Genomic DNA, 13279 nt, shown 5'->3' on the forward strand with positions numbered 1-13279 from the left:
AGTAGCAGCATCACCACCACCAGAAAGTGCCAGTAATACTACCATCAATACCACCACCAGTAGCAATACCAGCATCATCAGTGGTGTTCTCGCTGGTTCGTGTTCACCTCTGTACCCTGTATCGTGTTTGCATTGTGTTTCTAATATTTATTGCACCGTATTTGATGTTCCTGTGATTTGCATTGTTCAGCGTTGTGAGGTGCATTTGTACAATTGACGTTGTTGACATATGCACGTAAGATACATTGAGTATTGAAAACTATCGTTGGTGTCCTTGTCTGTTCCCCGCCTCGCAGACGGCTGTGGAATCTCTGACCCATGCGAGAAGGAGTTGACAGACGCCCTGGCCTCCATGTCACAGCAGCAGCGTGAGGACATAACGCAGAGCGCACAGGTGAGCCTGCTCCTCCGTCATAAGAATGTGGAATTTCCCTTGACACGCGGGGGACGTCCAACGTCGCGTGAACACTCGACATTATATCTCCCATGTAGGCTTTAAGGGGGACTGTTAGGGCAAGGGGTGTTAGCGAGCACCTGTGAAGGCCAGCACGCGACACGATGGGGTTGGCCACCTTTGTCTCCCCAGTGGTGATGTTTACACACCACACCAGGTGCTCATTCGAGAGACCCAGGACCGATTCAAACGTTGAGCGGGGATCGAACTGAGGTCGCCCGGGTTCGTAGCGCAGCGCGCTAACTTCTACACTGCCGCTCCCCACAGGCACACACTGACACTGACACATACACCCTGAACCTAGGCCCAGACATTTGAATGTATGTAAGACCAGCATTGGCTGAAGGGTGACCGTGCGTGCCTGTGTGTGCGCCTGTGTGTGTGTGTGGGGAGTGGTGGTGTAGTGGTTAGCGCCGTGCGCTACCAAACCGGCGACCCGAGTTCGATTCCCGTTCATGGCCAACACCAGTGACGATTAATATGAACCGATCCTGGGCCTCCCCTAGTTTGACTCGGCTTCAAATGAGTACTCGGTGCGATGTGTAGACATCGCCACAAAAGGGATCAAGGTGGCCGGGGCGTGGTGCTGCCCACACTGCCGCCTTGTTAACGCCGTGCCGGCCTTCGCCGTTGCCCGCTAACAACACTTGTGCAAGTGGTCTGTGGTGGGCCACATGGAGGATCTTTGCCTGTGTGTGTGTGTGTGTTGTTTGCGCGAGAGCAGCATGCGCTGCGGTTGCTTGCCTTCGGGCAGGTCCACCGTGTGCTTGGCATGGATCCGCTCCCCAAGAAGGGGAAGGGCGTCAGCGACACAGGTGAGAGATGGCGGCTCGTGCGCAGCTTCTCCTGATGGGGCGGCGTCATTGTGATGAACGCGTCCGAGCCGGTGGTTCGCTCGCTCGCTCGCTCGCTCAACCAACTCCTCGGTTTCCCGCTTGTTGCCCCGAACCGGGCAGGCGATACGGTGCAAGGCGCCGGTCCCGTGGCGCTGAAGAGGCCCCTGGAGAATTCCTCTCAGCCCGACGCCAAGAAGCGCAAGTTCGGCCTCAAAGGTAGGTCGTTCGGACGTTGCTCCAGGCCAACCACGGCGCGGTCGAGTTTGGCGTTTTTGGTAAAAAGAAATCGGCGCGTGCCCCCCACGGCACCTCGGTGTGTTCCGTGCCCCGTGGTCTCCTGCCCAGCGGCGAGCCTTCGATACGACACGCAACGGCTTCACAGCAGCCCCCCCGGCCTGGCGCAAGCGCCGGGGTGGGAGTGAGGACGACGGAGACGTCACCGCCGCTCGGTGGCCAACGCCAGTTGTTGTTGTTGTTGTCGTCGTCGTCGTCGCTGCTGCAGGGGAGGTGAAGGGCAAGGAGCCGAGCCAGCCGATGAATGCGGTGATGCGCCTGAACCACATCCGCACGGGGCTGCAGTACAAGCTGATCTCCGAGTCGGGGCCCGTGCACGCGCCCGTCTTCACCATGGGCGTCGAGGTCAACGGCGTCCCCTACGAGGCCTCGGGCTCCTCCAAGAAGGCCGCCAAGCTGCACGTCGCTGTCAAGGTGTGACGGGGGTAGTGTGGTGGTGGTGGGGGCGGGGGCGGTGGGGTTGGAGGTGGCGGGGTTGGAGGTGGCGTCAGTGGGCCGGAGGTGTGGGCGGGAGGTGGGCGGGAGTGGACAGGAGTAGACCGAAGGGGATGGTAGATGGATAGGAGGTGGGCGGACGAGAGCGGACCGGTGTTATTGTGCTGAGTTTTTTTTTATTTGTGTACCGCTGCCAAGGCGAGCATCAGCGAATGATCTGTTTAATGCGTATACATCTCCGTGCATCTCTCCTACAGGTGCTTCAGGCTCTGGGCCTGCCCACGGGCGTGGAGATGAAGATGATGGAGGAGGAGGCAAAGGCCAGTGAGGAGAGCCTCAAGGGCGAGGTCGCGGGGGCCGCAGGGGCCGCGGGGGCCGCGGGGGCCGTGGGGGCCGCGGGGGTCTCGGGGGCCTCGGTGGCGGTGGTGACGGTTGTAGAGGCGGGCACGGCGCTGACTGAGGGCAAGGCGGAGGGCAAAGGAGCCAGCAGAGAAGCGGCGTCGGCAAACTCCGCCGCTACCACCAAGACTTGCGTGGTGAGTGGGCTCAACGGAGAAGTCCTGCCCATAGACTCAACACTGCCCATAGACTCAACACTGCCCATAGACTCAACACTGCCCATAGACTCAACGCTGCCCATAGACTCAACACTGCACCATAGACTCAACACTGCCCTTAGACTCAACACTGCCCATAGACTCAACACTGCTCTTAGACTCAACACTGCCCTTAGACTCAACACTGCATCATAGACTCAACACTGCACCATAGACTCAACACTGCACCATAGACTCAACACTGCCCATAGACTCAACACTGCCCTTAGACTCAACACTGCCCTTAGACTCAACACTGCCCTTAGACTCAACACTGCCCTTAGACTCAACACTGCACCATAGACTCAACACTGCACCATTGAATTCAACACTGCACCGTAGACTCAGCACTGCCCTGTAGACTCAATACTGCACCGTAGACTCAACACTGCACCGTAGACTCAACACTGCCCATAGACTCAACACTGCCCATAGACTCAACACTGCACCATAGACTCAACACTGCACCATTGAATTCAACACTGCACCGTAGACTCAGCACTGCCCTGTAGACTCAATACTGCACCGTAGACTCAACACTGCACCGTAGACTCAACACTGCTCCATTGAATTCAACACTGCACCGTAGACTCAACACTGCCTCGCAGACTCAGCACTGCCCATAGACTCAACACTGCCCATGGACTCAACACTGCCCATGGACTCAACACTGCCCATGGACTCAACACTGCCCATAGACGCAACACTGCCGATGGACTCAGCACTGCACCATAGATTCAACACTGCCCATAGACTCAGCACTGCACCATTGACGCAACACTGCCCATAGACTCAACACTGCACCATAGACTCAACACTGCCCATAGACTCAACACTGCACCATAAAATTCAACACTGCACCATAGACTCAACACTGCACCATAGACTCAACACTGCACCATTGAATTCAACACTGCCTCGCAGACTCAGCACTGCCCATAGACTCAACACTGCCTCGTAGACTCAACACTGCACCGTAGACTCAACACTGCCCATAGACTCAGCACTGCCCCTCTTTACATTAAGCAATTCTCCTGTTTAACCTCCTTACATTCCTCTTAAAGCCTCGAATGAGTACCTGGTGCGGAGTGTAAACATCGCCACTGGGGAGACAAAGGCGGTCAGGCGTGATCCTGGCCCCCTTCCCATGTCACGTGGCGAGCCGGCCTTCATAGCTGCTCGCTAACAGCACGTGCCCCAACAGTCTGTTCACGCTATACGGGGGATCTTTGTCTTGTGTGCGAAGTGGTAGTGTAATGGTTAGCGCACTGCACTACGAACCCGGCGACCCGAGTTCGATACCGGCTCATGGCCAACACCAGTGATGATTATCTGAACCAGTCCTGGGACTCGCATATATTGATTCGGACACAAATGGGTACCGAGAATGATGTGTAAACGTAATATCCGATGTGTAAATATTGTTACTCGGGAGACAAAGACGGCCGGACGTGTATGGCGATTATTCTAATGCCGTGTGTGTGTGTGATGATGATGCACCTAGCCTGGCACAAGCACCATGGGAATGTCATCGCCATCTAGTGGCGAACGGCGGTTGTTGTCGATTATGATAATGCTAACGACGGGCGTGTGCGGGAAATGAAGATGCACCTAGCCTGGCACAAGTGCCGTGGTGATAACGCTTGTTGTTGCTGTTGTTGTTGACGATGGCCACGATGCTAACCTACGGGAGCGCGCGTGCGAGATCCCAGGCGGTGATGAAGCAGCCCGGCCTGGTGCTCACCGCGCAGGGCAAGAACCCCATCATGGAGTTGAACGAGAAACGTCGCGGGCTCAAGTACGAGGTCACGTCGGAGGAGGGGGGCAGCCACGACAAGCGCTTCATCATCCAGGTGGGCTGCTGCTACCGCCTCCTCCTCTCTTTCCTCCCTCCTCATCCCCCCTCCTGCCTCCTCTCCTCTAATTTCGCCTCCCTCCTCATCCTCTGCCCTTCTCCACCTCCCCCCTCCTCCCTCCACAATCCTACCTCGTCCTCTCTTTCCTCCCTCCTCATCCCCCCTCCTGCCTCCTCTTCCCTAATTTCGCCTCCCTCCTCATCCTCTGCCCTTCTCCACCTCCCCCCTCCTCCCTCCACAATCCTACCTCCTCCTCTCTTTCCTCCCTCCTCATCCCCCCTCCTGCCTCCTCTTCTCTAATTTCGCCTCCCTCCTCATCCTCTGCCCTTCTCCACCTCCCCCCTCCACCCTCCACAATCCTACCTCCTCCTCTCTTTCCTCCCTCCTCATCCCCCCTCCTGCCACCTCTTCCCTAATTTCGCCTCCCTCCTCATCCTCTGCCCTTCTCCACCTCCCCCCTCCTCCCTCCACAATCCTCCCTCCCTCATTCTCCAGCCTCCTTGCCCCTCCTCTCTTTCCTCCTCCTCCACCCCCTCCTCCCCCTGCCTCCTCCTTCCTCATCTGCTTCCCTCTTCCGGCATCCCCAGACGTCATCGAATGACAAAACTAAAACGTACGCAGCTATCAACCCAGCCCGTCGTCGTTTTTTTTAATTCCCTTTAAAACCAGAATGTGAGCGTGCTGGAAATGCATACGTGCACGCGCCTGCGTGCGATTGTGTGCGGGGCGGTCGTGTGGCACTTGGCTCGCTGCGCTACGAACCCTGGCAACCCCGAAAGGTTCAGACATTGGTCAGTAACAGTGACCAATGTCTGAACCTGTCCTGGGCCTGCCCCTAGGACAACTCGCCCTTAAATACGCACCCGTTACGGTGCGTGAACTCAGGCGGCCGGGCACGGCGATGGCCGTGGTGCTGATTGCTCGCCACACCGCCCACCCCCCACCCCACCTCCCCGTCGTGCGCCGTGCCGGCCGTCGTTGGCGCTGCAACTCACGGGATCGTTGTGGTTGTTGTTGTTGTTGCTGCGCTCCGCGGTGCCAGGTGGAGGTGGACGGCGAGAAGTTCAAGGGGACCGGCAGCAACAAGAAAGTGGCCAAGGCCAACGCGGCGCTCGCAGCCCTGGAGAAGCTCTTCTCTGGGCCCAACGTGCCCTGCCCCCCCACCAAGACGTTCAAGCAGGTGCGGCAGGGGGGCCACGAGCCGCCGGGTGGGGGGCTTGGGGGGGGGGGGCTGAATACCCTCGGTGCACAAACCATAGCTGTCAAACACATTGGGTTTACTCCGTATGCTTGCACAGGGGAATTGAGTTATCAGGTCTACACGGCGTACAGCCGTTTCAATACGGGCAAACATTTTTTTTAATTTAATTTAAAGCTTTCGTGACTGCAGTAATTCATATTCTTAGCTCTTTCGGTAAAGTCACGTTTTATATATATTTTATTATTTTATTGTTTCCCTTCAACGTGACTTTACCGAAAGAGCTAAGAATATACACATTTTCTTTGGTTCTTTCGGTAAAGTCACGTAGAATGAGAATAAAATAATAAATTGATAAAATAAAATAACACAATAACATTCTCACGACGTTTCGGCCACAACACAAGCGGCCTTCATCAGGTGAAGGGACGAGACTGTCTGGAAGACAGCGCTGGAGCGAAAAAGCCACGCTCAGATCGCGACCTTTAAGCTGTGTGAGAAGAAACAAAGCGCCTTTTATTATTTTATTCTCATTCTACGTGACTTTACCAAAAGAACCAAAGAAGAAAAAAAGGAATTAGCATAGAATTTAGCATTGAAATAGCTGAGTGATTAGCTTGTGACTGGTCACAGAAATAGCTACGTTAAAGTCAGAGCATACACATTCACAGAGGCACCTAGTACAAATCAAACAGGAGAATTTAGCATTGAAATAACTAGGAGAATTTAGCATTGAAATAACTGAGTGATTAGCTTGTGACTGGTCACAGAAATGGCTATGTTATTGTGTTATTTTACTTTATCAATTTATTATTTTATTCTCATTCTACGTTACTTTACCGAAAGAACCAAAGAAGATGAATACTTGCAGTCACGAAAGCTTTAACTCAAAATATAAACATTATTTTGTCTATTTGTTTGCGTTTCTCCGTTGTGATGGGACTTTGTAGGATGAACGTTGAGATTTCTAAGAGCACGGGGTGGACCGATAAGGTGTGAGAATTGGTCTGTGATAAGGTAGCGCACTGATACAAGGGGGTTGACGGCTGTGACAAACTGGCCCCTATGCAGCTTCTCGGTGACCTTTTACTCCGGGGAATTAGACTTGTGATTATGGTAGCGGAGTGCAGCGAGGCGCGGCGGGAAGGCCTCGCCTCTGGGGGGGGGCACTCAATGGTTTGAGGCGGATTTGGAAAATGTCATGAGAGCATCACGGGAACAACCGGACCAGATGGACAACTCATTTCGTTTAGAAGTGCTTCTTTTTGTTGCGTTTGATTTCATCATGGGACATCTGCGCCAGTATCAGAGTATGAAAAATGCGGTAATTGGTTTTAGCCTTTCTGGCCGTAATAAAAACAGGAGGTGTTAAGATGTTTAAACACCAAATAGGAACCTTTCGCAAGGAATCAAGTACTGCATTAACCACACACAGTACTTGTGTTGAACATCCAAACAAACATGCTCTGGTAAAAACAAATTAATTGATCACGACAGTTTTTTTCCTGCTGCGGTTGCCTCACCTGATGACGTTTGCTTAGCGTTGCGATCGAAACGTGGTGATCTATTATTTTATTTCTGCCTACGTGGCGACTTTACCGAAAGCACCAAAGAGTATGGATTCCTGCAAGTAACGAAAGCTTCAAATCAAGAATGCCCTGATACAATTTCTTAATTGTCTTTCAAACTGATTGGCCTGCACCAGAGACAGCCTTCTTTATAGCCTAGGTCTTACTAGAGAATGACAATTCCTTTATTATCAGGGCATTTTGGTTTTCACCCTCACAATTATTCACCACCACCAATCACCGTCATCATCATCATCACATCAATGAATATTACCGGTAACATCCTTGCCGTCAAACACCATGGGCGTCGTCAGAAAGCGATTTATCGTTATCATGACGAATACCATCGCCACCATTACGGCAATTGTAGCACACACAGTAACACCTTCACGTGCCACCCCCCCCCCCACGGGTCGGGCGGGGGGGGGGCCGATCTTTGTCTTTGTGCAATCAGAATATTCCTGGAGGTCGGGGCAGAGGATTCGGTCGCGGCAGAGGCCGTGGCAGAGGATTCGGCTACAGTTCATATGACGGCGGCAATAAAACCGGTGAGAACGAGTGGGCGGGGTTGGGTGGCGTGTGGGCGTGCACGGGGTGGCACTGGCCGTTGCCAAGCACGCAGATGCCGCAGCATGGGGTGTTGGCCACGCCCCTTTCCGGAGCTCTCTCAGCGCGCGCTACGTGACGATGACGGTCTCGGCGGCGCGTCTCTCGCGAGCGCTTCGCACGCCTCCTCTCAACATTTGCGATAAGACACTGTCACCCACTTCACCCACCCACTCCACCCTTCACAGTGGTGACAGCAGCTGTGTGTGTGGGGGGGGGGGGTGAGATTCGAGGTTTTTGGGTTAGATCACGTACATTTTAAATGTGTCGTTTGTGGGTTTACTTTCCCGCACACAAGTGCCGAACCAGTGTAACGAATTGGCACGTTTTGTTTACGTGTCACAACCTGACTAATTGGCTGTGTCAGGTGGTGTGGTGGCGGGTTTAACGGCACATTGGGACTCGCGCGAGCTAACCAAAAAATCCCCATTACGGATAACATTGTCCACGACTGCGTGCTAGGCTTTTTGTGTTCAGTCTGTCGTCCTTCCCCAGCACCTCCGATTAGCACGGTTGACTACGTGCGGCGCGAAAAAAGTTCAGCAACTTGCATGACACGCAATGTGACCAAGCGTCATGGCCTTCGAAATGGGCTCGAGTCTGCCAGTGGGGAGGGGGTGCGGCTCTCGCGTCGGCCTCCGCAGCCGCGCGGAGTGGCACGAACGCCGAAAGCGCCGACCCGTCCCCGCCCCCCCCTCGTCCACAAGAGGAGCGGCGTCATCGTCGCCTCGCGACGGAGAGCCGAGACAGCGAGACAGCGAGAGAGAGAGTTGTGTAGCTGTTGGTGCACTGCGAACCCGGGGACCTGAGTTCAACCCCCGCTCACGGGCAGCACCAGTGACGGTTATTTGAACCGGTTCCGGGCCCTCCCGTCGGTCGACTCGGCCTCAAATGAGTACCCGGTGCGGTGTGTAAACTTCTCCACTGGGGAGACAAAGGCGGCCGGGCGTGGTGCCCACCCGCCCCCCTCGTCTGCCGTGCCGGGCCTTCGTAGGAGCTCACTAACAGCGCTTGGCCCAAAAGTTTGTACCCGCTACAAGGGGGATCTTTGTCTTTGCTGTGTCTACAGGCTACAACCCCAGCTCCAATTTTGGAAATGATGGGAACATTCCAGGCCATGGTGGTGGTGGTGAGTACCTTACCATAACTCTTAAACACTTGACACTATACCCCTCCCCCCTTACCAAACTATATACCCCTGTAAACTAACACTATACTCCTATTCCATAACATCACTCTATTCTTTAAGGCTTATCAAAAATCCTAACGTCATACCTTAACCATATCACCCGTCCGCTGGATTCGGCTCTCCCTGTATATTAATCAGCACTGCCCATAGACTCAGCACTTCACCATAGACTCAACAATACCCATAGCTTCAGCACTGCCCATAGACTCAACATTGCCCATAGACTCAGCACTGCTCCATAGACTCAGCAATGCCTATAGACTGAGCACTGCCCATCGACTGAGCACTGCCCATAGACTCAGCACTACCCACAGACTCAGCACTGGCCATAGACTCAGCACTGGCCATAGACTCAGCACTGCTCCATAGACTCAGCACTGGCCATAGACTCAGCACTGCTCCATAGACTCAACAATACCCATAGCTTCAGCACTGCCCATAGACTCAGCACTGCTCCATAGACTCAGCACTGCCTATAGACTGAGCACTGCCCATAGACTCGGCACTACCCACAGACTCAGCACTGCCCATAAACTCGGCACTGCCCATAGACTGAGCACTGCCCATAGACTCAGCACTGCCCACAGACTCAGCACTACCCACAGACTCAGCACTGGCCATAGACTCAGCACTGCTCCATAGACTCAACAATACCCATAGCTTCAGCACTGCCCATAGACTCAGCACTGCTCCATAGACTCAGCACTGCTCCATAGACTCAGCACTGCTCCATAGACTCAGCACTGCTCCATAGACTCAGCACTGCTCCATAGACTCAGCACTGCCCATAGACTCAGCACTGCCCATAGACTCAGCACTGCCCATAGACTCAACACTACCCATAGACTCAACACTGCCCATAGACTCAGCTGCCCCTCGTTAACCTCCTTCCATTCCTCTCTTAAAGCCTCTCGCGTCTTCCACATGGCCCATCCCTCCCCCGCCCTGTCGTGCCCCCCCTCTCCACGCACCCTCTGTTACGGTCACTCACCCCCTCATCAACCCTTGCACTGCCCCCATTGCCATTTAAATAATTCCACTTTCGTGACAACCTTTAAATCCTGGTCATAGAGCGGCGTGCCTTGAGCTAAGGCGCGCACCGTTCTATGTCCATAAAATAAGATAGCACTTTTTAATTGTTATTCTCATTATTACTACACTTGAGTCTCAAGACTCCACATCAGTGAGCGTTATCTTATCGCCGTGCCGCCCTCCTCCACATCCCAGGTGGCTTCTTCTCAAGCGGTGGCTTCCTGAGCTCCGGCTCCCAGAACCAAGGTGGTCCGGCAGGCGCCGGCAGCGCCACGGCTGCCGCCGCCGCAGCCCCTGCTGTCCCGGCACCTGGGCCGTCCTTCCCCAGCAGTGGTGGTGGCGGTAGTGGCGGCGGCGGCGGCGGCGGCGGTGGTGGTAGTAGTAGTGCTGGTGGCGGCGGCGGCGGCGGCATTGGGCCATCGGCATCATCCGCGGCAAATAAGAACCAGTACCTGCCTGCTAGTGGAGGTCGGGGTGCTGGCAAGCCGCAGTACGGTGGTGGAGGAACAGGCGGTGGCTTTCGTGGAGGTGGTGGTGGAACTGGTGGTGGTGGGAGTAGTGGTGTGAGTGGTGGTAGTAGTAGCAGCGTTGGTGTGGTTAGTAGCGGCGGTGGACCTCCGCCCAAGCCAATTTCTGCACCGGCGACACGTGGCGCAAAATCGTACCACTATCAGAAACAGGGCGGCTACGGTGGTGGTGGTGGTGGTGGCGGCGGCGGCGGCGGCAGTAGTGGTGGTGGCGGTGGTAGTTACCACCAACAGCACCAGCAACAACAGCATCATCAGCCACAGCATCAGCAGAAGCCTCAGCAGCACCACCATCATCAACAGCAGCAGCAGCAGCAGCAGCAACAGCCTCACCACCATCAGCAACAACCACAACAGCAGCAGCCGCAACAACAGAGTAGCGGCTACCAGAGCTATCAGACCCATGGAGCGAGCTACCAGGCGTCCGGTGCTGGCTACCAGCAGTCGAGCTACACGCCGGCGGGGAGCTACGGGGCTCAGGGCGCCGGCTACCAGAGCTCATCGGTGCCGTCCAGCCACAAGAGCCACGGGGCGAGCGCCGGCAGTGGGTACAGCACCCAGGCGTCGGCGTACACCGGCTATGGTGAGTGTGAGCGGCACCTGGCTCTGCCCCGTGACCTCCTGCCAGCGGGCCTTCGGCACTTCACGTGGCCTCGGGAGTGCGCGCGCAGCCTGGCACAAGCGTCGTGCCGACGTCACCGCCACTTAGTGGCGAATGGCGGTTGTTGTTGTTGTTGTTGCAGTGTTGGCATGTGCGAGTGTGCGTGCGTGTGTTACGTCGGTGTGCATAGTGACGCGTGCGCGTTACACGCGGGTGAAGCTGCTGGCGAACGTGGTCCGGGCGAGCCAGTGAGTGAGCACGCACGTGCGGTGCGGGCCGAGCGTTGGCGCAACCCCTTGCCAGCCCCCCGCGGTAAGGGGACTAACTCCCGTCCGCAGGCCAGGGCAGCTACTCCAGCGCCGGCGTCGGCGGCATCACCGCCTCCTCGGCGTCCGTCTACGGCTCGGCCCAGCCGGAGCCCGCGGCCGCCGACCACTCCCTGCGCTACTACTCGTCGGCGCAGGGCGGCTACTCTGGCGCCGCCTCCGGCTACGGCGCCATCGGCCAAACCGTCGGCGCCGCCGCCGCGGCCGCCGCGGCGGCCGCGGCGGCGGCCGCCGCGGCGCAGCACAAGAAAGCTTACGACAGCGCCGCGTCGGCCGGCAAGGCGGTGTACGCGGTCGGGACCACCGGCTCGGTCGCCGTCAAGCAGCAGCAGCAGCAGCAGCAGGTGGCGCAGTACCCGTTGGCGGCGGCGGCGCAGGCGGTGCAGATGGCGCAGGTGGCGCAGTACCCGTCGGTGTACGGCGCCGGCGGGTACGCGACGGGCTACGCGGCGCAGCCAGCCGCGGCCACGGACTACGATGGTGAGAGGAGGAGCGCCACCTTCCACGGTTGAGTGTCTGGGACTTTCCCCCGTGCCACCTGCCCCCACGCTAGATGAGGATAGTAATAATAATAGTGATGCAGGCAGACCTCGCTTAGTGCGACCCCGTGGAACGCCGACTCTTACGAGTGAGAGAACGTGCGCAGCACTGCCGCCTTGTAGGGGTACAGTAAGGGGTACAGTAAAAAAGTACAGCACGTGCCACTTGCCGACATTGTAATTAATTATTTTGTATTCATGAAATAATGTTTACCCACCTGTATTGTCATCTTCCACCTGCCCCCACGCTTTACAAGAATTGTAAATGGTATATTAGTCATTGGCTGATGGGGAAAAAGGGATGGGATTTGAGTGTGTGGGGAGGGGAATGGACGGCAAGGAAAGGTGGCGATGGTTCGGGAAAGGGAGGGGGGAGGGGTGGTAAAGGTTTTTAAGGACGTTGCGAAGAAGTGGTGGAGGGGATACGCTGTTGGAAAAAAGATGAGTCTTAAGGGAGAAACGAACAATGGAGGGTGAAGTTACCCTGTGGGAGTTTATTCCAATGGAGGGGGAGCCAGGAGGGAGAAGGGACGGAAACGTTACCGAGCACCGACACCCCAACGAAGCCCTCGTACGTTGCGAGTACGAAATAAATAAATAGCGGTGCCGGGAACGCATCCCCCGTACACGCGCAGCGGTTACAAACGACCCCCTTCTAGCGGCGATTCGATTAGCGCTGCTCGCCTCTCCGGGAGCGAGGGCATCTTGAGGAGCACTAAGCGAGGGTCTGCCCGTATTAACGGCGGTCTGTGGAAAGACTCGCTCACTGCTCCTGTCACGGGAACGTGGAGTTTCCAGCGCGTAGGCTCGTTTCTGCGACTGTTAAAAATGACGAGGTTCTAAGGATGAGGATTTGCGTGTACGGTGCCGTCGCTTGAAATGCCCGGGCAGATCGAAGCGCCTCGCGATCGATGCCGTCTCTTCCATGCCGATGTTCTGCTGCTGCTGTCTTAGATGAGGGGGTGGGGGGGGTGGGGGACACCCACAGTGGTAACCGTCCCTACGTGGGAACGCAGGTGCCAGCCCGCAAAAGGGGCATTAGTGTGGGGGCGTGGGGTGGAGTTGGGGGGGCAGTGATCCATAATACAGATTTTTTTTTTGGGTTGGATCTCGTAAAAATATAAATGTGTCGTTGAACCCGCCACCACCCTACACAGCCGACTACTAAGGGTTGTCACGTAAACAGAACATGCCAATTCGTCACTAGTACGACACTAGTGTA

General features: G+C 55.9%; 1 protein-coding gene across 4 annotated transcripts in view; it reads left to right on the forward strand.

Moving 5' to 3' along the window:
* LOC116958262 (uncharacterized) overlaps nucleotides 1-13279 on the forward strand; it is a 44340-nt gene that overhangs the window by 29056 nt on the left and 2005 nt on the right. For all 4 annotated transcript variants that reach the window (XM_076056162.1, XM_076056160.1, XM_032980791.2 and 1 more), the window contains 11 exons: nucleotides 297-394; nucleotides 1179-1269; nucleotides 1411-1506; nucleotides 1793-1998; nucleotides 2277-2555; nucleotides 4328-4468; nucleotides 5514-5651; nucleotides 7692-7785; nucleotides 8913-8972; nucleotides 10260-11174; nucleotides 11531-11998. In XM_076056162.1, coding sequence (XP_075912277.1) covers nucleotides 297-394; nucleotides 1179-1269; nucleotides 1411-1506; nucleotides 1793-1998; nucleotides 2277-2555; nucleotides 4328-4468; nucleotides 5514-5651; nucleotides 7692-7785; nucleotides 8913-8972; nucleotides 10260-11174; nucleotides 11531-11998 — 2586 coding nt within the window. The remainder of the gene's footprint in view (nucleotides 1-296; nucleotides 395-1178; nucleotides 1270-1410; nucleotides 1507-1792; nucleotides 1999-2276; nucleotides 2556-4327; nucleotides 4469-5513; nucleotides 5652-7691; nucleotides 7786-8912; nucleotides 8973-10259; nucleotides 11175-11530; nucleotides 11999-13279) is intronic.

This window comes from Petromyzon marinus, chromosome 74 (assembly GCF_048934315.1).
Source record: "Petromyzon marinus isolate PM22_M1 ecotype Great Lakes invasive population chromosome 74, UKy_Petmar_22M1.pri1.0, whole genome shotgun sequence".
Taxonomy (NCBI): Eukaryota; Metazoa; Chordata; class Hyperoartia; order Petromyzontiformes; family Petromyzontidae; genus Petromyzon; species Petromyzon marinus.